The 25,134-nt window shown below is 34.0% G+C and overlaps 1 protein-coding gene across 2 annotated transcripts in view; it reads right to left on the bottom strand.

Moving 5' to 3' along the window:
* Positions 1-6,861: 6,861 nt before the first annotated feature.
* The window catches only part of LOC133174400 (ankyrin-3-like), a 29,175-nt gene continuing 10,902 nt past the window's right edge, over positions 6,862-25,134 (bottom strand). Inside the window, exons 11-24 of one of the 2 annotated variants that reach the window (XM_061309532.1) lie at positions 24,280-24,400; positions 20,493-20,563; positions 19,787-19,812; positions 16,745-16,824; positions 16,532-16,606; positions 15,831-16,053; positions 15,414-15,619; positions 14,866-15,011; positions 13,568-13,653; positions 13,332-13,392; positions 11,953-12,035; positions 11,512-11,720; positions 10,476-10,594; positions 6,862-8,688 (exon numbers count right to left, since the gene is read on the bottom strand). In XM_061309532.1, the coding sequence (XP_061165516.1) occupies positions 8,541-8,688; positions 10,476-10,594; positions 11,512-11,720; positions 11,953-12,035; positions 13,332-13,392; positions 13,568-13,653; positions 14,866-15,011; positions 15,414-15,619; positions 15,831-16,053; positions 16,532-16,606; positions 16,745-16,824; positions 19,787-19,812; positions 20,493-20,563; positions 24,280-24,400 (1,654 nt within the window). In that variant the 3' untranslated portion in view covers positions 6,862-8,540. Of the gene's footprint in view, positions 8,689-10,475; positions 10,595-11,511; positions 11,721-11,952; positions 12,036-13,331; positions 13,393-13,567; positions 13,654-14,865; positions 15,012-15,413; positions 15,620-15,830; positions 16,054-16,531; positions 16,607-16,744; positions 16,851-19,786; positions 19,813-20,492; positions 20,564-24,279; positions 24,401-25,134 lie in introns of both variants that reach the window. The other variant, XM_061309531.1, reaches the window with a different exon arrangement.

Raw genomic sequence — 25,134 nt, 5'->3', positions numbered from 1 at the left:
CCCATTTGACCAGAGTATATTTTCTGTTCGGCGTCGTCATTTTTAGCGTTGTTGTTGATGTCGTCGTTGTAAACTTTAATTTCACATTCCTTTCTTTTTCTCCAGAACTTCAATCCAAATTTGTTGAAGTAACCATGGATGAAAGGAGTTCAAAATTGATAATCCCGGCCCTTTCAAAGTAAATGTTATCAAGAAAAGGTAAAAAATAAGTTTATTATACGAAAACCGAAAGATAGAATAGGGAAACAGCGTACTGTCCTTTAGGGGGAAATTCTATAATATTGTGGCCTTTCCTATTGGAGAAAACTGGGCACGGTTGTTTTTTCCTATGGGAAAGTCTAACCCAGGCCCATTTTTTTCGAGAGTAAAAACAACGCGAGGAAATCTGTGCTAAAAAACGAAACTAGTATTATAGCCGGAATCAAACTTACTTACGCGAGCCAGAACCTTTATTGCAGCCCGGAACTATTTGTATTTAGCGTTTCTGACAGAAATTACTCGAAACCCAAATTATGAGACACCGGTCGGCAGAGGATGCTTAATGCTCCATGGCACCCGATCCCATATGCCGCCTCAGATATTTTCAGATGTCCATTTTTGCTCTGCTCACAATTTGTTTTGTTTAATTGGACTTCTGAGCACGATCAGTGTTTGTAATTTTCACATTTCATTATATCCGTAATTCAGTACATTCACCTTTAGACAGCCAAACCCCTTGATATCCAGCTCACAATTACTAGTGACAAAATAAGTAGGTATTCTTTTTAAGCGGTTTGCTGAAAAAAAGTATTATTAAATAAAAATTAAGTAGGTGAATGAAATTATTATTACTAAAGTTTACCCGAATTTAAAATCTTGAATCGTCAGAGGGAAAAAAAGTTGTTTCAACACAATTTTAAAAACACCTGCCCCCTTTTTTCAATCATAACATTTTACAAATAAAAATGTTCATTGAAAGCCCCCCCCCCCCCAACTTTTTTGTTGCAGTATAGTCAAATAAGGGTAATGTAGTAGTGTGTGACTAAGATTTTGTAAAAGAAGTTGGAACCTACCCCCCCCCCCCCTCCCACAACCACCACCACCACCACTAAATAGGATTTTCGAGTTTGGACAGTTTTTCAATTTTCTTTTGCTTCTCAAGTTTTTTTTTTTCAGGTAAGTTGAATTTTTTTCTCTGGCTCCCCCCCCCCCCCAACTTTCAAAAAACGATGCTACGTCCCTGAAAACATAAAAACTTAATTTCAGTTCATGATAACTTATATACACTCCATTGAAGAAAAATCCCTTTCTGACACACTATTGCTGTTAAATGTCAGATCATTCAACCTAATCAAATACTACACTTTTCGGATGAATCATTAGCACGTCACAGTACTCATTTTCTTCATATCGTATAAAAATGCGATCATTGCTCTTACAAAATCTTATAGACCATTGCTCTCTCTCAAACTGAAAACAATAATACCTACAGAGAAAGGTGGGTATTTTGACATACAAACAGCTAAGCGGATATTCTAAACACCCTGTTTATTTTGTATTTGCACGGTCTAACTGTATGTACAGGTGCTTGTTTGTGAAGATTAATAACTAAGATTTATTTTCATTTGAAAATAGGACGTGGGGGTCGATAATCTGGTCTAATTTTGTCATTCCTTGACACATTTTGTTTTGTTGGGCTGCTTCCGTAAAAGGGACATACGCATTACATTCAGTTTAAAAATAATAAGACTTCTAAAAATATTTTATTTATTCACCACTACGACATTTATTTCCTAATTTGATTTACTAGGCTTTCGTATTTTGAGTATACCAAAAAGTTTAATTGAAATTAAAGTTAAATGTAGCGATAAAGAGATTATAAATCTAGTTTTATTATATTAAATGACATTTTCTACCTGTAATTTAATATTGTGGGTATTTCCACCTGTTTAATACCACTCAAGTACTTGCATATATAAGTAGCACGACTTTGTTGGTATCAAGTTACCCATGAAAACCGAATAACAATTCATACCCATGATATATCGTGTTTCATGCTTGGGTTTCTATAAATGAATTCTAACAGAAACCAAAGTCCACAACATATCATGTGTGTGTGTGTGTGTGTGTGAGAGAGAGAGGGTGTGCGTGTGTGTGTTTAACATGCATCATTTTATTGAGACCCTGTTTTTTAGAAAAGAATTTTAAAAAGATTCTGCCCTCAATAATCTTTGTAAACCAAAACCTACTGTGGCCCTTTCCTTGCACTGGAGACCAGGAATTCTGCACTTTACAGGGATTTGGAATAATAAGATTAGTAGCCCTGCAGTCTTCTTGAGAGAAAAAAATTAACGATTTTTCCTAAGTACTAGTACATTTATTCCCATATAAAACTCACCACATACTTCAGTGAGGGGTGGTGGTGGTGGTGGTGGTGGGGGGGGGGGGGGGTTGAAGAAATTTGAATATATATTCCATAAAAATAGGAATATCTGAATATTAGTTTGTCAATTGTATATAGCCTGCTGTTCTTCAAAAGATGATTTTAATGATTTTATTTGATCCCTCAGTTTTTTTCTACATGTATTCATTTGAGATATTCCCTTGGTAGGGATTCATTTGAGATATTCCCTTGGTAAGGATTCATTTGAGATATTCCCTTGGTATAGGGATACATTTGAGATATTCCCTTGGTAGGGATTCATTTGAGATATTCCCTTGGTAGGGATTCATTTGAGATATTCCCTTGGTGTTGATACATTTGAGATATTCCCTTGGTAGGGATTCATTTGAGATATTCCCTTGGTAGGGATTCATTTGAGATATTCCCTTGGTAGGGATTCATATGAGATATTCCCTTGGTAGGGATTCATTTGAGATATTCCCTTGGTAGGGATTCATATGAGATATTCCCTTGGTAAGGATTCATTTGAGATATTCCCTTGGTGTTGATACATTTGAGATATTCCCTTGGTAGGGATTCATTTGAGATATTCCCTTGGTAGGGATTCATTTGAGATATTCCCTTGGTGTTGATACATTTGATATATTCCCTTGATATAGGGATACATTTGAGATATTCCCTTGGTAGGGATTCAATTGAGATATTCCCTTGGTGTTGATTCATTTGAGATGTTTCCTTGGTAGGGATTCATTTGAGATATTTCCTTGGTAGGGAACTCTGGAGCATACTAGGGAATTTCTTTTAATCCAGTTTACATCAAAGGGCAGATCACTCTAACTGCATAAAATTACAATGGAATTAAAACTCTTCAGTGAGCAGTGCTCAGAGCTTCCTTAAATCAACACTACATAGGGATTATGAATATCAATGAGTGTGGCGTCCTGTTCTTGGGATTTTTAGGTCACCTGAGTCACTCAGGTGACCTATTGCTATCCGTTTTTGTCCGTCGGCGTGCGTCGTTCGTCGTGCGTTAACATTTGAACATTTTTAGCTTCTTCTCTGAAACCACTCAACCAATTTCAACCAATTTTATCATATAGCACCTATGGGTAAAGGGGAACAAAAATTGTGAATTTCATGGTCCTTGCCCCCCTGGGGCCTGAGGGGTGGGGCTAAAACCACCAAAATTAATGCAATCTTTAAAAATCTTCTTCTTTACTCCTGGACATCAAGCAGTCAAACTGTTGGCATGGTTGTAATAAGGATTAAGCCCTCTACCAAAATTGTGAATTTCATGGCCCGAGGGTCAGGGGTTCTGGTGTTAGGGCGGGGCTCTATTGATTATATAGTGAAAATGCATTAAATCTTTGAAAATCTTCTTCTCTGATCCTGGGTATTAAATAAACTAACTAAGTACAAAGTTATGTTGAGCAAGACTGCCTCTTCCAAAATTGTGAATTTCATGGCCCCTGGGTCAGGGGTTCTGGTGTTAGGGCGGGGCTTTATTGATTATATATTGAAAATGCATTAAATCTTTGAAAATCTTCTTCTCTGCTCCTGGGTATGAAATAAACTAACCAAGTACATAGTTATGATGAGCAAGAGTGCCTCTACCAAAATTGTGAATTTCATGGCCCCAGGGTCAGGGGTTCTGGTGTAAGGGGGGGAGGGGGCTCTATTGATTTTATAGTGAAAATGCATTAAATCTTTGAAAATCTTCTTCTCTGCGCCTGGGCATGAAATAAACTAACTAAGTACATAGTTATCATGAGCAAGAGTGTCTCTAAAGAAATTGTGAATTTCATGACCCCTAGGTAAGGGTTTCTGGTGTTAGGGCGGGGCTTTATTGATTATATAGTGAAAATGCATTCAATCTTTGAAAATCTTCTTCTCTGATCCTGGGTATTAAATAAACTAACTAAGTACATAGATATAATAAAAGCATGGCTGCCTCTTCCAAAATTGTGAATTTCATGGCCCCTGGGTCAGGGGTTCTGGTGTTAGGGCGGGGCTTTATTGATTATGTATTGAAAATGCATTATTTCTTTGAAAATCTTCTTCTCTGCTCCTGGGAATGAAATGAACTAAGTATATAGTTATGATGAGTAAGAGTGCCTCTTCCAAAATTGTGAATTTCATGGCCCCAGGGTCAGGGGTTCTGGTGTTAGGGTGGGGCTCTATTGATTATATAGTGAAAATGCATTAAATCTTTGAAAATCTTCTTCTCTGCGCCTGGGTAGGAAATAAACTAACTAAGTACATATTTATGATGAGCATGGCTGCCTCTTCCAAAATTATGAATTTCAGGGCCCCTGGGTCAGGGGTTCTGGTGAAAGGGAGGGGGCTCTATTGATTATATAGTGAAAATTCATAATTTCTTTCAAAATATTTTTTTCTACTCCTCGTTATAAAGCAAAGAAACAAGTGTATAGTTATGATGAGCAAGGATGCTTTTACAAAATTTTTAAAACTTGTGGTCCCAGGGGTTCTGTTGTTTCTCTGAGGGGGGGGGGGCTCTATTTGATTATATAGTGAAAATGTGTGAATTCTTTGAAAATTTTCAACTAATTGCGTATTTATGATGATGAGGGTACCTCTTCCAACTTTGTAAATTTTCATGACCCTAGATCATGGGTTCTGGTGTTAGGGTAGGGCTGTGTTAAATAGTGAAAATGCATTATTTCTTTGAAAATCTCCTCTGCTCCTGGGCATATTAGAAGCAAACAGAGTAAAAGTTTTAATAAGCAAGGGTATTTTTACCAGAATTTTGAGGGAGTTCACTGTTCTGGTCCTGGCCAGGGCTCTATTAATTTGTATTCTACTGATTGAAGTTATTCCCCTTTGCCATTCACCTTTGATAATTAATCACTGTAGATAATGTATTTGAAAGGTTAATAGAATAAGAGAATTATGCAAGAACATTTATTGTATAATACAAAAAGTACTTTCATAGTTTTAATAATCAGGTAGACTTGGAAATAATAGATGAATAAAAATGAAACAAAAATAACTTCTCTTTTTAAATGTTCTTCAAATACCAAGTGAGGCCAATGTGAAAGGTAATAATATAGACATTTTGTTAAAAGTTGGCATGGTAAAAGTGATAAATGGGGGACAACAGATAGAAAGATACTAGACTAATTATTTTGTTCGTCTTAATCGTACTATTTTTTATGCTATTGGGCAACAAAGCTTCATTTATCAGTTTATGGATCCTCTAAATTATTGTACTCAGGTGACCGTTAAGGCCCTTGGGCCTCTTGCTTTTTTTAGTTCAAGATTTTTCTATTTCTATTTTCCTATACATATGTTACATGTCATCTTTTAGCCTCACCCAACTCTAATGTCCAGAATTTGAACAAACATAAATCAACAAAACAAGGGGATGTTTACTTATAATGATGATTTTGTATTGCCCTGCTTTTCTCATTTTTTTTAAAAATAATTCTTATGCAATTTTTAAGACTTAACCTAGCCCCAGAGGCCAAAATTTGGGGGGGAAATGGATCTGCAGTAGACTTTCATATTAATCTGTGTTGAGAAGTTTTTTTTTTAATTTTCTCATATATTCCAAAGTAAAACATTGTTCCAGCCCTACACTTCCTGCACCATATTTTGAAGAAATTTAATTCTGCCCTTCCTTAAGATAGTTACATTTAAAAAAAAAAATTAATATTTCAAACATTCAAGCAAAAAGTTTTGGGTCAACTATAAAATACTGATGACAACAAATATCATTATGAATTTATTGATTCAGAAACTTCAACAATCACAATATATGTATGTACTTTTCAACATTGCACACATCATTAAAATCATCATATAAATTGTACACATGAATACTTATACATCTACATATGTATAATATTATGTGCACACCTGAAATCACTTATGAATATATATAAAATAATAATGAACATGAATATCAACAAAATATTAAATAAGTTAAACTTTACATAAACTTAGGAAAAAAACAACAATAAAAGTTTAAATTGAATTTTAAATATAAACAATAAATTATCAATTGGCATTATTGTCATTAAAAATTCAGCACTTTTCAAAATTTTCACAGGCAAATAACTACAACTTCAACAAGTATATTACATGTATTAGTATAAGACTATGAAATTTGCCAAAATCAGTTCATATATGACTGAGATCCTAAATTTCTGCACATATTTCCCAATTTTATTAAGCAGTAGCAATGTAGGTATATCAAGGTATGTTTCAGTGATGGAAGAGCCTACTGCTCAGGAAAGCTTTCATACTGATGACTTTAAAAAAAACGTTTCTAAGGGGTCATTATTATAATAATGTCATAATTAGATGGTCATCTTGGAAATAAAATAAAGTTATTTGTTAAAAAAATCCGACTTTAAATAAAAATTTCTGATTCTGATTCTGTCCCGTTAGGGCAGGAGGTATGAAATAAATAATCTGACTCATCAAAATTTGCCCCCCCCCCCCCCCCATCAAATGGTCATCTCTAACTAGACTAGTTCAGAGTTAATGGATTAATTAAGGGAAATGGATTTCATATAAAGGAGAAAATATTCAGTGAATGTATCAATTTCTTCATACAGTGTTCGGACTATCATACAGTAATGTTAGATTCTTTGTTTTATGCAAGTACTTAATATCACAAAATGACGGTAGACGTCAAATTGTGAGAACACGAATTGGCGAGTGGAACACTGATTGAGCGTTTAGATATATTTCAGCAATATAACGATAAAGAGTATTTATATTTTTTATTTGTGAGCACAGGTGCTTGGCCTTTGGTTTTAATCTATATGAATTCATATGATACCTAATATACATATAAATGTACATACAAATTCATATACATGTAGATTTAAATCTAAGCACCTATGTTTGTGAGCGGTGCTTCTTACAAAATTATGCGATAATAAATTCCTTATGTATATTTAAAAATCTAAAGTGTCAAAAAACCTGATATTAACAAATACACCAGGCATTTCTATGGATAAATTAATATTGCATAGCAATAATTCATTGATAACACATGTACATTTTAATTGGATACTGACCTTCATTGAACAAATGTTTTACAAATAGTAATAATTAATTGACACTATTAAGCATTCAAATATTAGGTACTGACCTTCATATAAGAAAATGAATTCACTTTGTACATCAATATCTCAAGCTTCAAACAACCTTTAAGTCTTAATATCTGCTATCTGGTGCAGCAAATACAAAATATTATTACAACATGAGAGTATTTATTCAATTTGAAATACATAAATACACATTATAAAAAAAATCAGAAAAACTGTTAGCACCTCAAAATTGTACCAGTCATTATTTCAAGGAAGTTTTTATTTCAAAGTGACATGATCTATGATTTTGCAGATTTTTTTTCTCTTATGAAATAAATGCAAAAATTATTAACCATTTCATTTGAAATGGTCAACAACAGAAAGTTTGTGACAACTTATACACTGCAACCAGTGTCCAATGGGTTAATTAACTAAAGGTTAATCAACAATTGATTTATTAGCTATAGATCAGTTTATGTGTCTGTAAGGACATCAACCCCACATTGTATAACAAAAGCACTTATTCTGTCGCTGTTGTTTTTCTATTGTAAATACAGCTACTGGCAAATGATATAGTACAGTGGTCTATTAAATTTCAATGAATTCACATCTGAGTTCTTTGTTAAGTTAAAGACTATCCTCAACTATGAACTGAACACAATCAATTAATAACAACTTTTTTTCCTTTAGTACATGTGCTATGTACAACCATACAGACGTGTTTATCGATCTCTTATTACAAGTAAACACCCCTCATAATGAGCCTTACATCTAAAAAATTAACACTTGTACCATATGAAACCTCCAACCTTATGGCTGTTTGTGAAATATTCTTCATTTTGATCAAATATATTAAGGAATATCAGTAACACGTTATGCTTTATGCTTGGAATTCTATAATTCATGAAAAATACAATAAGTGGAATTTTCCAAGTGTAAAAGTTTAATTTTTGTACCAAAAATTAAAAAAATTATAATAATTAAACTTCACCATATAACTACTCTGCAGCATTGTACTCTTACCATTTAAAAATGTGACAGGACAAATTAAAATCCCTTGTAATAAAAACTACTGAAAGAATCACTTCCACTGTTTAATCTTTTTTCTGCCTTTTCAAAGCTTCAAATCTTCCTTGAATTTTCTCGAAGTTAACTGTGGAAGCCATCTGTGTGCTAGGTGTTGACCTGAGGCAGAAGTCCGAGACTGATGATGGCGCAATCCCTCTTGGTTCCATCCTTTGTCTGTAAAGATCAATTAAAACATGTCTATTATTCATCATACAGATTAATTCAGAAAGACACTTGTAGACATCTTTAAAGGACTTATCGCATGATCTTTCAAAAATCGTAATTTTATGAAAAATATTATCTATAACCTTATTTATTAAAATACTGAATACAATAAACGTTGTTGAAAGCATATTTTAAGAGATATGGAGAGCTGAAATTCAAATACGGCAATATGCATATTTCAGTTGGATTTCGGCGAAATACTGCTCTGACGTCATAGGCGACAATTCGGTGATAGAGAGATGAGAACATGCACACTATTTACGGAGTTATCAACGACAAATGCAGCTTAATTACGAAAAATGCTGAAAAAATGAATTCCTTATATGCTTTTCAATTACTATAGAACATTAATTAGTTCTAAGGTATAAGGCTTTTAAGATATTTTCGTTTTTTATTCAAAATATTTAGAACCTGTAGCTCTAATTACGGCAATGTTTCGTGATCGGGAATTTACTTTTCAAGATCGCCATCCTTTAAAAAACATATGAAGACTTGCATAAATTAATGTTATATACAAAACGAAGAATAACAAAGTTATATAATGTTTAATTTGTGAACCATGTGATAAGATGACAAATCAAACTGCATTGTTATGGCGAGTTTCTTCGTCTTCGCTGCATCTCCCTCGCTATCGTCGCTGCTATTTTTACAATGTTAACAGATTTTTCAGATTTTTTCTTGCTGACAATTCTAGCATATAAGGTTGAATATTCAATTTATATCGATAAAATAAGTGATTTGGTCGTCCACAACGCAGAAAATTCAGGTTGTATCGCGTATATTTCAGTAAGATTAATGAAGAGCTGATCAGCCATTGTCGCCTTTGACGTCACAGGGTCACGTGATCGCTATCTAATTAACTTAGATTTTTAATTCAGGGGTTTTCATTTGAGTCAATAATTGGTTAATTACCGCGATTTATCCACAGTAAAAACACAGAATTTATAAATAGTGGTCATAAGGAACGTAATACGCTTTTAATTTCAAATAATTTAGAAACATGCGATAAGTCCTTTAAGTAAATTTCACAGCTCTTCAAGATATATGGAATAAATAGTCAATCTCGAACAAAAAAAGGATGGAATTGAACAAAATTATGCTGTTTATATTATATTCCAAAATGAGCTGACATTATGATGACCAAAACATGTTTCCTACACTTGGATGACACAAGCACATTCTATAAAATTGTTTGATAGCCTACACACATGTACATGTACATAGGGATGTCTGCTCTGCTCTGCTAAGAAGACTATAAAAACTTTTTTGAGTCTGAGTCTGTTCATCTAGCAAAACAGCATTATTTTATGAGTGCTAGACCTGACAGACTGTCCCTTCCTGTGACGGTGGATCTGTTTGATGATAGATTGACCTGACAGACTGTCCCTTCCTGTGATGGTGGATCAGTTTGATGATAGATTTATCTGACAGACTGTCCCTTCCTGTGATGGTGGATCAGTTTGATGATAGATTTACCAGACAGACTGTCCCTTCCTGTGATGGTGGATCAGTTTGATGATAGACTTACCTGACAGGCTGTCCCTTCCTGTGATGATGGATCAGTTTGATGATAGATTTATCTGAGAGACTGTCCCTTCCTGTGATGGTGGATCAGTTTGATGATAGATTTATCTGACAGACTGTCCCTTCCTGTGATGGTGGATCAGTTTGATGATAGATTGACCTGACAGGCTGTCCCTTCCTGTGATGGTGGATCAGTTTGATGATAGACTTACCTGACAGGCTGTCCCTTCCTGTGATGATGGATCAGTTTAATGATAGATTTATCTGTAGTCATGTCCTCTGCCAGACCTCCATTCAATGAAAGTAGATTGACGTCTATCTCATCGACACTCTGAAAATTTTTTCTAATAGCATAATCATGGAGATTTAACAGATTTTGTTAATTACAGTGGAATCATTTTAATTCCTATGATTTTATTTTGGTGGGCAATCTACATTTTTATGAATTGTGGGGGCAGATTTTTGAGAATAACTTGTACTTAAGAAAATTCAATGAACAAATATTTACATAAAGTTATGTTCATGGAGATGTAACTTTGTGGGCAAGATTGACACACAAATTTCACAAGCATTAATTGCCCATGATTCCACAGTAAGCAGATCAAAAGCAGAATCTTTAACATGAGAGTTATTACTGGGAAACAAGCATAAAAATTATCAATGCTAAAAATACATTATGGGGCATTTGTATGCAATGGGGCATATAAATTCAGAAAACTTCTTTTCATGTATTTAGTGTACCGGTAAGTTAACTCCACAAGTTCATTTCCTTGATTATAATTTGCAATCAAATATAAACAACAAAGTTCAAAAACACGGTTAACCTTTTTAAAGCAACACAGCCTTTCATCTGCTGACAAACATTTCAAAATTTAATTTCAGCCCTACTGACTGTCTTTACAATCTTTTCAAAGTATTTTATTTAAATGATTACTATATACTGGAAATTTTTGTCCACATTTATTTTTGCCCCTTTCTCTTGTCACAAGTGGGCAAATTTAAAATGGGGAGAATTCAACAAAGACAGAGTTATTACTTTGAACACAACCATCTCTGGGTGAATTTGAATCAGGGAAAAATTGTTTTAGTGTGACAGTGCCAAAAAAAAATTATGTGTAAACATAATCTTTTATACAATACTTATTCTAAAATATATTCCTAGATGGCAAAACACACAAGAACTAAACTGAAATGAACTTTCTTATCCCTCAAATTAAAGACAATTATAATGGTTTGTTTTCCACTTACCAAAAGAACTTCCACACATTTCTTCCTTTTAAGTTTACAGGCGTAATGGAGAGGACTCAAACCCTTGTTGTCTTGGATGTTTACACAGCAGGAATCAGCTTCCAACAAAAGGGAGACAATCTTTGAGTTATCTCCCTTCTCAAGTGTCAGATGAAGAGCAGTACAACCATTATTGGGATTCACTGCACACACATGACTTACGAGTCCATCTATAATGAAACCAATCCATGCAAAGAGAAAAATGTAACAACAAAGATTATGATCTAATTATCTTAAATCAGAATCCATGTAGATCAATTTTTTTTTAAACTTTGAGCATTATTTTAAAATATAATGTTACAGTATGAAACAATATTTTATATTCCTGTACATGAACTAGTATTTCAATGTTATTTTCAATTTCTTAACAATTCCTTTTCTAATAAAAATATAAGCACTAACCATGAATGATAGAAAGTCCTTTAGGTTTTTCTACATCATTTAGTAGTGTTTCTAGGCGACTTGATGACAAGTCATGGTCTAGTCTGAAACATATTCAGTCATATACAGGGTGCTTAACTAAATGCTGTAAACCAACTTTTACAAGGGCTGTTCAAAAATTACACAGACTTGCTACACAGAAAAAATACTGTATGTGTACTTAAAAAAGCAGGCTTCATATTTAAGCCTTTTTGGCTCGAACAACAACGCGCTAATTCATGAATACCGTTAATAATTCATTTATAAATACAATACACGACACAGACACGTGTAGCGCTAGTTAATGATTAAGCCAACCACTCAGTTCCCAGTGATTGCGCTAAATTTTGAATACGTCAATTTATGTACATGTACAGTATTTGGTGACAAAAACATACAAAAGACACACAAATTATAAAAGAATCTTTGATACTGTGGACAACAGAATTTTATTTTATTAAAAATGTTGTAAATTGATATCAATTTTGAAAGTTTACTTAAGACCTATCGTGAAGTCAGTAAAAGTAAATTGTGCTCATTTTCTCAGAGTATTTATCATTTTGTTTGATGTTTCTATTGGGCATTTTCCTGAAACACAACACATACTTTGATAAAAGTGCTCCACTCTGTCAAATCATATTTTCACATCATATTTTCAGTATCAGAGAAAAATTAAAATATTTTTGTAAGTACATGTACTTCAAATTTTAGGTCAGAAATCTAAATGGACAATAATATAACAAAGAAAAGAGCCTTTCGGAAAAATTGTTGAATTATCTCGTGAATTATACAAAGTAAATGAATAAAAATTCAGATTCTGTGTAATTTCATTTTTCAAACTTTTTGTCATCCTCCATACATCACCATCGGCAATATAAAAACAGAAATATTTTTTATGAGAAATTAATTATATAAAAAAAATTCCAAAAATTTCACTGAAATCTTAAAGAAATATATTTCTGTAAAATTTCATCACTATTCGACGTCAGTAAAAATAAATAAAAGCAGAGTCTGCATATTCTTTTAACAGCCCTCATAATTGCATGCAAGAAGTATCTGTGAGTTTTGGAACCTTCTTTTACTTGAAATCCTTTTGTGTATCTATATACATACATAATGTTTCATTAGTCACAAATTTTAATAGTCAAGAATGAATTTCAAACTGACGAATTGCAAAAAAGAAATTTCATGAATATGTTTTACAGTATACATGTATATGTTCAACTCATCCCATATTCATCACTTTTATGCTTACTGTCTCTAAATACAGTCAAAACTCACTATCTCAAAATTGACAAGACAAAGATTAAACTTAAATTTCATTAATGCATAACAGATATCATTCATACTGATTTACATACCTGTGGGCAAAAGTTTCATTGCCATAGTCACGAGAGAATTCAAAACTTCTCAGTAAATCATCTGCAATGAAAACATATTTAAGGCATATGGAAAGCAGGTGCATTTATATACCATCTTATCAATGAATTATCAAATATTACACATTTTTTATATTTCCAATCATTTACAATTCTTTAAACATATAATCAATGAAAAAAACAACATATTACAGGTCCTAGTTAGATCGATATCATACCGTCTGTGTAAGAAGCGTAAGGTTTCTTATTGGCTGTTGGTGAGACTGTGTCCTGGACACCAGAGTCATTGTCATCATAAGTAGATCTGTCATCAAACAACCAATCAAATTATAGATCTGTCATCAAACAACCAATCAAATTATAGATCTGTCATCAAACAACCAATCAAATTATCATATATATTCTTATCTGGAAATTATCCAAGGGTCATAAAGGATAAATGTTTGTATTTTTATTTATAAACATTTTTGATATTCAAAATGAATATTAATAAAAAACATTTCTGCCCTACTCTTCTTTAATGAATGGAATGTTTTGATCAGGTAAAGGAGAGCCTTCTTTGTCCCAGTATAGTGTGACACTCAGAATAATGATTGTTCACAGTCAAACTAGAATTGATTTCAAGAGATAGTATACACTGTATCAGGGACTGGGTACGTTGGTCAGGTAACTCAGTGGTTAGAGCACCCGCACGGTTAGCGGGAGGTCCCGGGTTCGAGTCCCAGTCTGGCCGACATTTTTCCCCGCCTGTTACATTTGGCGCCCAACAATAAAACCCATGGGTGGTTTAAAAGAGTCTCGATGAGGTTTTCAGGATGGAAAACCTCAAAAAAAAGGGGGGAAGAGTGTAACGGGGACTGGGTATGTCGGCCCGGTAGCTCAGTGGTTAGAGCACCCGCATAGTTAGCGGGAGGTCCCTGGTTCAAGTCCCAGTCTGGCCGACATTTTTCCCTTCCTGTTACAACACAAAGGTCAGAAACTTCTTAAATACAATTGTATGCGAACTTTCTATTTTAAATCTTTTTTTTTTCAATTTTGAAGAATATATTGCTTTTGAAACACACAGAGTCACTGATATATTTCACCTTATTTAGATTTTCAGATGTACATCTTCTTAGAATCTTAAAATCAATACTGGTTTTGTTGTAAGCTTTATTTTAGGTTCTTAATTACAATGTATCACAGTCTACTATGTTTTTAAGTTAATGTTTCTGTGGAATCATACTTTCACAGAGGGTTTAGTTTTCAAGGATTTCCAACAAAAGTACTGCCTCAGAAAAATATTAAAATATATGTACTTCAATTATCTTTTATAAATAAATGTTTGTCTTCATAAATATATTTCCATAAATCACCAAGAATCTGGCAATCCCCCATGAAAAAAAAATGATTTCACTGTATATAAGGGACCAAATTTGGGTCTTACAAACTTTGTATTTTTTCTATACTCTGTGTATTAAAGGAAATTGAAATGCTTACACTCAGTCTGATTGTTATTACAAGGCATATAACTTACATGGCATCATCATCTTCAAACATTAAGGATTGTGGGTAAACGGCAGATTGAAGAAGGAAGGCAATGATTTCCTGTATTCCTACTTGACAAGCCACCATCAATGGGGTATTCCCCGCCTTGTCTCGCAGATTGTGATCAAATCCAGGCTTTTGAGAAAAACAGGATTAATTTACGGCAGATCATGGGATTCATTTTATGTCTTGGCATATGAAAGAATTATTTGCCTCAAAATAAACTTTGACACACCTAAATAGTAATTTTAGATACTGTAAAATCATATATTTTCATGGGGTCAAATTTTCGTGGTTTGAGGAAAAAAACCGAGTTTGTGGGGATTTGATTTTCGTGGATGAAGAATTGTTGAGTAGTTATAAACATGAAATTTTACATTTTGTGGTGGACATGAATTAATGGGTCTCTTTATACTTCGAAAACAACGAAAATTAAACCCCCACGAAAATGAGTGATTTCACAGTAAAAGGAAATTGTAAATTGCTTTATTTGCAATAGGTTTTAAAAAATACAGAGGTTTTTATGGGAAAACTTACCAGCCATATTTTCATGAGAGCCGCAAAGTTTTTCTTGGTGTCCTGAGTGATGAAATTAAAGATATGATTAGAATGTCTTTGTCTATGGTCACTGATTTCTTGCCAAACTCCTCCAAACTCAGAAAGACAGAAAAGGGTGCCACTGGCATCCAAAAGGGAGGTAGTGGCTCCATGTAAGAGAAGGGATTTAACAATCTTTAAATATCCTGAAATAAAAAACCAAAGAATTAGTCTTCTATCTAAATCTAGATTCTTATTTAAATAATACTTTGTATCTTTGCTATTGTTTTAAATCTTTGCTATCACTCCCAAATGAAACAACTTTCACTTACAATACATCGATAAAGTCTTTATATCAAGTTGACACAGTATTGCTTTATTATAAGAATCTTTACATTTTTTTTGTAAAATTTGTACCTTTTTCAGCAGCCACCTGGAGGGCAGTTTTATTTTCCTTATTAACTGCATTGATATCCAGTCCCCGATGGAAGTAACCAAACTTGTACTCCTCGCTGCTCTTCTTCAGGGGGCGACACAACTCCAGAAGGTAGTCTATCACCTCTACACGACCCATTAAGGCTGCTGTGTGTAGAAGGGTGGATCCATTCGGGGTGTATCGCTTGCGAATGTCAGCTCCTTTCTATTATTGGATTAAATTCATCATCTTAATTCTACATTTTTGGGGCTAACAATTACTGTTCATTTTATACCCCTTGAGATCAAAGATTGAAAGGTGTATTGCTTTCTATAGTCTGTGTGTCTCTCTCTTGATTTGTTTTGGTCTTCTCTTTCAATAATTTCAATCTTGCAAGTAACTTTTAAATTAATGAGTAGAAATCATATCTAGTCAAAAAGTAGCTAATCTGTGGAGGGTGTATGTGTAGAGTAAGAGATTAATGATTGTTCAGTTTTTTGTGTAATTTTCAAACATGCACTGTTCTGAAGTAGCCTGAAGGGAGGTTAATGGGTCTTGCTCATGAATGGATATTTGTGTTTCAAAACATCCAATAAATTTAACCATATCCTTGACCATTAAAATATATTAATTTTCACCAGGGATCTCATTCTGAACTTTTATTGAGGATTGATGACATACAAACAGATTCTATCTTCTTTACCTGACACAGCAGTCTAACAATTTCTAAATGTCCATTTTCAACAGCTAAAAACAATGGCCAATTTCCCACACCACTCTAAATGGAAACAAAAATTAAGATCAGTGGAGGAAGTATAAACCTATAACCAAACTAGGGTAGAAAGAACTATTGGTGCCTCTATTTAAATTTGCTATATTAGTTACTTTATTACATATGCTAGAATTAGAAATATACCTTTGGGTCTACGTTATCCCCTTCTTCTAACAAACAGTATAATTGCTCTGCCTTTCCTGACATACAGGATTCAAACAGACCTGGACTCACAATCTCTTCTTGTCTCCTACAAACACAAACTCAAAACACTACATAGGGAACTCAAACAGACTTAGACTCACAATCTCTTCTTGTTTCCTACAACAGAAACTCAAAACAGTACACAGAGGACTCAAACAGACCACACTCACAATCTCTCCTTGTATTCTACAAACAGAAACTCAAAACAAACACTACATAGAGGACCCAAACAGACCTGGACTCACAGACTCTTCTTGTCTCCTACAACAGAAACTCAACACACTACATGGACAACTCAAACAGACCACAGACTCACAATCTCTTCTTGTCTCCTACAACAGAAACTCAATACACTACACAGACAACTCAAACAGACCAATCTCACAATCTCTTCTTGTCTCCTACAAACAGAAACTCAAAACACTACATAGAAGACTCATGCAGACCACAACTCACAATCTCTTCTCGTCTTCTACAAACACAAAGTCAAAACACTACATAGAGGACTCAAACAGACCACAACTCGCAATCTCTTCTCGTCTCCTACAAACAGAAACTCAATACACTACATAGAGGACTCAAACAGACCACAACTCACAATCTCTTCTCATCTTCTACAAACACAAACTCAAAACACTACATAGAGGACTCAAACAGATTACAACTCACAATCTCTTCTTGTCTCCTACAACAGAAACTCAAAACACTACATAGAGGACTCACGCAGACCACAACTCACAATCTCTTCTCGTCTTCTACAAACACAAACTCAAAACACTACATAGAGGACTCAAACAGACCACAACTCACAATCTCTTCTTGTCTCCTACAACAGAAACTCAATACACTACATAGACAACTCAAACAGACCACAACTCACAATCTCTTCTTGTCTCCTACAAACAGAAACTCAAAACACTACATGGAGGACTCATGCAGACCACAACTCACAATCTCTTCTCGTCTTCTACAAACACAAAGTCAAAACACTACATAGAGGACTCACACAGACCACAACTCACAATCTCTTCTTGTCTCCTACAAACAGAAAAACACTACATAGAGGACTCAAACAGACCACAGACTCACAATCTCTTCTTGTCTCTACAAACAGAAACTCAAAACACTACATACAGGACTCAAACAGACCTGAACTCACAATCTCTTCTTGTCTCCTACAACAGAAACTCAAAACACTACATAGAGGACTCACGCAGACCACAACTCACAATCTCTTCTCGTCTTCTACAAACAGAAACTCAAAACACTACACAGAGGACTCACACAGACCACAACTCACAATCTCTTGTCTCCTACAAACAGAAACTCAAAACACTACATAGAGGACTCAAACAGACCACAACTCACAATCTCTTCTTGTCTCCTACAAACAGAAACTCAAAACACTACATAGAGGACTCAAGCAGACCACAACTCACAATCTCTTCTTGTTTCCTACAACAGAAACTCAAAACACTACATAGAGGACTCAAACAGACCACAGACTCACAATCTCTTCTTGTCTTCTACAACAGAAACTCAAAACACTACATTGAGGTCTCAAACAGACCACAACTCACAATCTCTTCTTGTCTCCTACAAACAGAAACTCAAAACACTACATGGAAGACTCAGACTGACCTGAACTCACAACCTCTTCTTGTCTCCTACAAACAGAAACTCAAAACACTACATAGAGGACTCAAAACAGACCTGGACTCACAATCTCTTCTTGTCTCCTACAAACAGAAACTCAAAACACTACATAGAAAACCCAAACAGACCACAGACTCACAATCTCTTCTTGTCTCCTACAAACAGAAACTCAAAACACTACACAGAGGACTCACACAGACCACAACTCACAATCTCTTCTTGTTTCCTATAACAGAAACTCAAAACACTACATAGAGGACTCAGACAGACCACAGACTCACAATCTCTTCTTGTCTCCTACAAACAGAAACTCAAAACACTACATGGAGGACTCATGCAGACCACAACTCACAATCTCTTCTCGTCTTCTACAAACACAAAGTCAAAACACTACATAGAGGACTCACACAGACCACAACTCACAATCTCTTCTTGTCTCCTACAAACAGAAAAACACTACAAAGAGGACTCAAACAGACCACAGACTCACAATCTCTTCTTGTCTCTACAAACAGAAACTCAAAACACTACATAGAGGACTCACGCAGACCACAACTCACAATCTCTTCTCATCTTCTACAAACAGAAACTCAAAACACTACACAGAGGACTCACACAGACCACAACTCACAATCTCTTGTCTCCTACAAACAGAAACTCAAAACACTACATAGAGGACTCAAACAGACCACAACTCACAATCTCTTCTTGTCTCCTACAAACAGAAACTCAAAACACTACATAGAGGACTCAAGCAGACCACAACTCACAATCTCTTCTTGTTTCCTACAACAGAAACTCAAAACACTACATAGAGGACTCAAACAGACCACAGACTCACAATCTCTTCTTGTCTTCTACAACAGAAACTCAAAACACTACATTGAGGTCTCAAACAGACCACAACTCACAATCTCTTCTTGTCTCCTACAAACAGAAACTCAAAACACTACATGGAAGACTCAGACTGACCTGAACTCACAACCTCTTCTTGTCTCCTACAAACAGAAACTCAAAACACTACATAGAGGACTCAAAACAGACCTGGACTCACAATCTCTTCTTGTCTCCTACAAACAGAAACTCAAAACACTACATAGAAAACCCAAACAGACCACAGACTCACAATCTCTTCTTGTCTCCTACAAACAGAAACTCAAAACACTACACAGAGGACTCACACAGACCACAACTCACAATCTCTTGTCTCCTACAAACAGAAACTCAAAACACTACATAGAGGACTCAAACAGACCACAACTCACAATCTCTTCTTGTCTCCTACAAACAGAAACTCAAAACACTACATAGAGGACTCAAACAGACCTGGATTCACAATCTCTTCTTGTCTCCTACAACAGAAACTCAAAACACTACATAGAGGACTCAAGCAGACTACAACTCACAATCTCTTCTCGTCTTCTACAAACACAAACTCAAAACACTACATTGAGGACTCAAGCAGACCACAACTCACGATCTCCTCTTGTCTTCTAAAACAGAAACTCAAAACACTACAAAGAGGACTCAAATAGACCACAACTCACAATCTCTTCTCATCTTCTACAAACAGAAACTCAAAACACTATATAATGGACTCACACAGACCACAACTCACAATCTCTTCTCGTCTTCTACATACTGACCAGCAGGTCTCAAACTGACCATTATACATGTATCTCTAATCATATACTTAAAGTTATATATCAGATAGTCAGGAAAATTACAGTAGAACAGGTTTATAGTGAAGTGCCAGGGATGGACAATTTTCTTAGCTATAAATGTAATTCGTTATAGCCATTTAATTCATAATGCTATTCAAAACTGAAATGAAACTGAAACTGGAATGAAAATCACTTCGCTTTAAGCATAAATTCATTATAAGCATGTTCACTATAATCATGTTTTACTGTACACTGAAGACTGCAAATATAAGACAAATAGTCCTGCATTTAAAAAAAAATCATTGGTTTATATCATTATGAAGCAAGAAAAATGAATGTGAAAAATGAAATGTGCTGAATTCCCTCACCTCTGCCAAGCCTGTTTTATAATACTGTGGATGTGTGTCTTCTTGCTCATTTTCATGGCTTCAAATAAATCCTATCAAAATATGCCAGAAATCATTTGGTCTATCATAAAAACCAACAATTATTTATCTTTGGTCCATACTTAGTAACACAAGGATATCTTTTTTAAAGATTTTGCCACAATGAAATGAAAAAAAAACACTGTTAAATGTTATCAAAAATTATCTTCCCTACAGTTCCTTTTCACAAAATATTTTGATAAGATTAATTAATTTTCATTGTAAAAGAAAATTAAAGATTTTCTTCCTTTTCATGAAAATACGAGGGTTGTTCGGAAAGTTCGTGGACTTCATTCTGTCATATCTTTTTTATTTAACGTCATATTATATCCAAATTTGGTAGAAATATTTTAACAGTAAATTCAAATGATTTGTATTGAAAAATTTTAAAGCATCTCGATTTATTTCAAACTTATTAGGAGTTAAAATCTGCAAAAATTGGTTCGCGGAGCAAGTCAAAATTTAGCAATTTACAAACATTACACTAATTAATTTCTGTAGTCATATCCTCTGTAAAATGGCTGAAAATCAAAATAAATCTAGATCATCAAATTAAGAATTGTTACATCGCTTCATATTCCAAATTATGAATTAATAGTTTGCTTCATGGAAAAGAAATCAATTTCTGAAGATAGATAGTTCTCATTGAAAAAGGCGAAAAAGGTGACGTCGTAGAACGTCACGGAGCAGCAGTTTACGATACGATTTTCTGTTGTACTCTGGAAAACGTCAGAATAAAATCTGAAAATGTTGTAAGAAACATGAAATATCTCAAAAGCGGGTCATGCATATGAGTGTGTAAATGGCCCTGGCGGTATTTGAATGATAGAGACTCTCTATCAGACGAGGACGATCTGTGAGAAAATGGATTGTCTGTAAAGAATCAAACCAAAAACGTTCAGTTAGTAACGTCTTGGAAACAGAAAGGCGTTTCACGGTTGCTGGTCTTGTGAAAGCATAGTTAAGCGGTAAAAAAAGAAAACATTGACAATCAAAATTATGCTACTGGAACAATTATTAACAAAATGAATTTCAATTGATAGAGACACGTTTTAAATGAGCAGATATTGGACCAGTCTGTGTGAAATGTATAGGGGGAATATTTTGAGAACCTCATGACGCTATATTTTTGACGTTATAATGTTGTTTAGTTTGCTCCGGGGTTACCAAACATGCTGATTTTAAAATAAAGTAAATTGATTTCTATTAAATCGAATGAAATGAAACTTCACACATCAACAAAATAAATATCTTTACATATGATAATGTGCTTATATAAAATTTCTTGAAAGTAGTATAACGAGGATTGACATCGTCCACGAACTTTTCGAACAACCCTCGTACTTAAGAGATTCTTAAGCATAAAGTTTATCGTAACTTTATGAGAGCTCTAACCATCTTGAAAGTATTTTAAAGCTGGTTATAATGTAAAATATATCAAATAAGAACATTGATGCATGTTTAGTCAACTTTTATATGCATCCTACAAATAGTATTTTATAATATTTCACAGTATTTGTCAAAAAATTAGGAAAATATTTAGCAAAAATACTTAAAATGACAGTTACTCATAAACTTTTCTTATGACCTACTTTTACACTTGTCATTATGATGTCAAATATCCAACATTCTCGCTTCACATTGATTGCAATCAATACCTGAGGTTCATGATTTTTGTTTTCCTTACTAGTTTTGACAACTTAAGTTTATTTTCATTTTTATTCACTTTTTAAAGGATTATAAAGCATTGTGGGTAAGTTAAGGTTTCCCATAAAATATCACAGTACATCCTAAGCAGTCACTTTTCTGAACTACAAAGACATGACGTCAAACTGGAATATGGCAGTATCATGAAGTTCACATCAAACTACAACTAAAGTTTTAGAACATTATTGTAAAATTCACATGTCTTGACTGTAGTTTTAAGTCTGAAGGAGTGTAAATATTATTGAATATTAAAACGGTACCTTGTTTAATTTCTTTGGATTGAAATTAAGTGCATTTAATAATATGATATTGCAAAAACAAGACTTTGAAATACTCCCATTTACTGGACCCTGGTTAGAGGTAGAATTTATATGTGTGTATAATAACAGGCTGATGCAAGTGATTAATAAGGATTAACTTTAAATATTTGTGAAAATTCATCAGAAGAAAAAGTTCTCTAATTGAATCTTGCTTGGGATGGGAGTGTAATCGCTTTGGTTTCATAAATTACCATTAAGAGTAGAAAATACCCTCAGATGTGTAGGTAAGTTGATATTCTCATGTAATATATATTACACTAATAATATTATGGCTTGTCCCAAGCACTTTTCAGGTACATTAAGACACAATAAGTTTATTTCTGTAACAAAATGTAAACTAGAACTGTCCAAAAGGGACAAATACCCCCCGCTGGGTTTTTCAGAGAAGGTACTAGTACCAAATCACTAATGTTTTCTAGATGTGAGAGGTGTTCACAATTTGCTTAAACATTTAGAGTGAAAATTTAATTACTCATTATATTTTTTTAATGAATGAAACTAAGGTGCAGCCTAATAAAACATCAATACTAATAATTAATGTTTTTTATTACATTGAAAAAATAGTTTGCAACTATCTGTCATCTTTGTGAGACATGACACTCTGCAAATTAATTGTTGAAAAAAAAAATATCATAAATATCATAATTAATTATACAAAATCAAATTGATCTTAATACCTTTTATATCAAACTCATTTTAAAAATAAATGGCTGGTTCCAGTAACTATGTATTTTGACAGACATAAATTACAATTAAGAGACTTAGACAACAGAGATCTTTATTTCTTTCTGCCCAATTCCCAGGAGATACAGATAAGACCTGCTTGATCAGAGATGCCCTAACAGCTTCCCACAATGAACTCATTAATTAATCTTTAACTGGATGCATGTCCACTCATTACTCCCAAGGGACAAATGGATTTACACTATCTGCTGTGTAATGTAAAAACTGTTTTTAATACTTCGTGATTTTTTTTTTTAGTTCTAATGAGTAGTTTCAAGCTTTCACATTTTTGTACAGATGTTCTAGATTCTATGTCTCAAACCTTAGACAAGAACCCAAAATGACTAAGTCAATAAAAATGAAAAAAAAAACACCTGTAAAATGCAGAAAAATCAGCAAATAATGTTGAAAATACCAGGTGCACATCTTCATATGGTAAATAATAAGTGTACAAATTTTCATACAAATCTATGCAATAGTCTCTGGGAACAGATCCGGACAAAACCACATAATAAAATTGAAAAAAACACCTATAAAATGCAAAAGAATTATCCAATCATGATGAAAATACCAGGTGCACACCTTCATATGGCGAATAATAAGTGTACAAATTTTCAGACAAACCCTTGCAACAGTTTCCAAAAAATGATCTGGACAAAATCTCGTCTACAGACAGACGGACAGACAGACGGACAAGCTGATTCCAATATACCCCCCCCCCTAAACTTCGTTTGCGGTGGGGTATAATAAAATTGTGTTAAACACTTGTGCTGAAGCAATTTATATGCCACACTTAAAAAATTATAATTGACCATCCAGTACAACTCCAGTAAAGATCTATAAAGTTTTATGATTTACCCAGTAAGATATGTTTTATGATTTACCCAGTAAGATGTTTTATGATTTACCCAGTAAGATGTTTTATAATTTACCCAGTAAGATGTTTTATGATTTACCCAGTAAGAGCTTTTATGATTTACCCAGTAAGATGTTGGGAAGAACTCCAGTATTGTTTTTACAGCCTCTTCCTGATTGTTTAACACTGCATGATGAAGGGGAAACAACTGCTTTATGTCTGCGATTACAGGGTTAGCTCCCTTCCTACAATGGACAATAAAGAATACAAAAACCTGGAGTTCTGAATACCATATTGGATAATCATAAATAAGACTGAACATAACATACCAATTCTGATAATTATCAACACAAATCCTTGATCTGGACACAGACTCTACACAAGAGTGAAGGTATGTGTACAATTAACTTACGATAGAAGGACTCTATACAAGAGTGAAGGTATGTGTACAATTAACTTACGATAGAAGGACTCTGTCCAAGAGTGAAGGTATGTGTACAATTAACTTACAATAGAAGGACTCTGTCCAAGAGTGAAGGTATGTGTACAATTAACTTACGATAGAAGGACTCTGTACAAGAGTGAAGGTATGTGTACAATTAACTTACGATAGAAGGACTCTATACAAGAGTGAAGGTATGTGTACAATTAACTTACGATAGAAGGACCCTATACAAGAGTGAAGGTATGTGTACAATTAACTTACGATAGAAGGACTCTATACAAGAGTGAAGTTATGTGTACAATTAACTTACGATAGAAGGACTCTATCCAAGAGTGAAGGTATGTGTACAATTAACTTACAATAGAAGGACTCTATCCAAGAGTGAAGGTATGTGTACAATTAACTTACGATAGAAGGACTCTATCCAAGAGTGAAGGTATGTGTACAATTAACTTACGATAGAAGGACTCTATACAAAAGTGAAGGTATGTGTACAATTAACTTACAATAGAAGGACTCTATACAAAAGTGAAG

This window comes from Saccostrea echinata, unplaced genomic scaffold (assembly GCF_033153115.1).
Source record: "Saccostrea echinata isolate AGI-Se365-2 ecotype Australia unplaced genomic scaffold, CSIRO_AGI_Sech_v1 ptg000057l, whole genome shotgun sequence".
Lineage (NCBI taxonomy): Eukaryota > Metazoa > Mollusca > Bivalvia > Ostreida > Ostreidae > Saccostrea > Saccostrea echinata.
The sequence above is the reverse complement of the archived record's forward strand: the minus strand, read 5'-3'. Positions and strand labels throughout refer to the sequence as shown.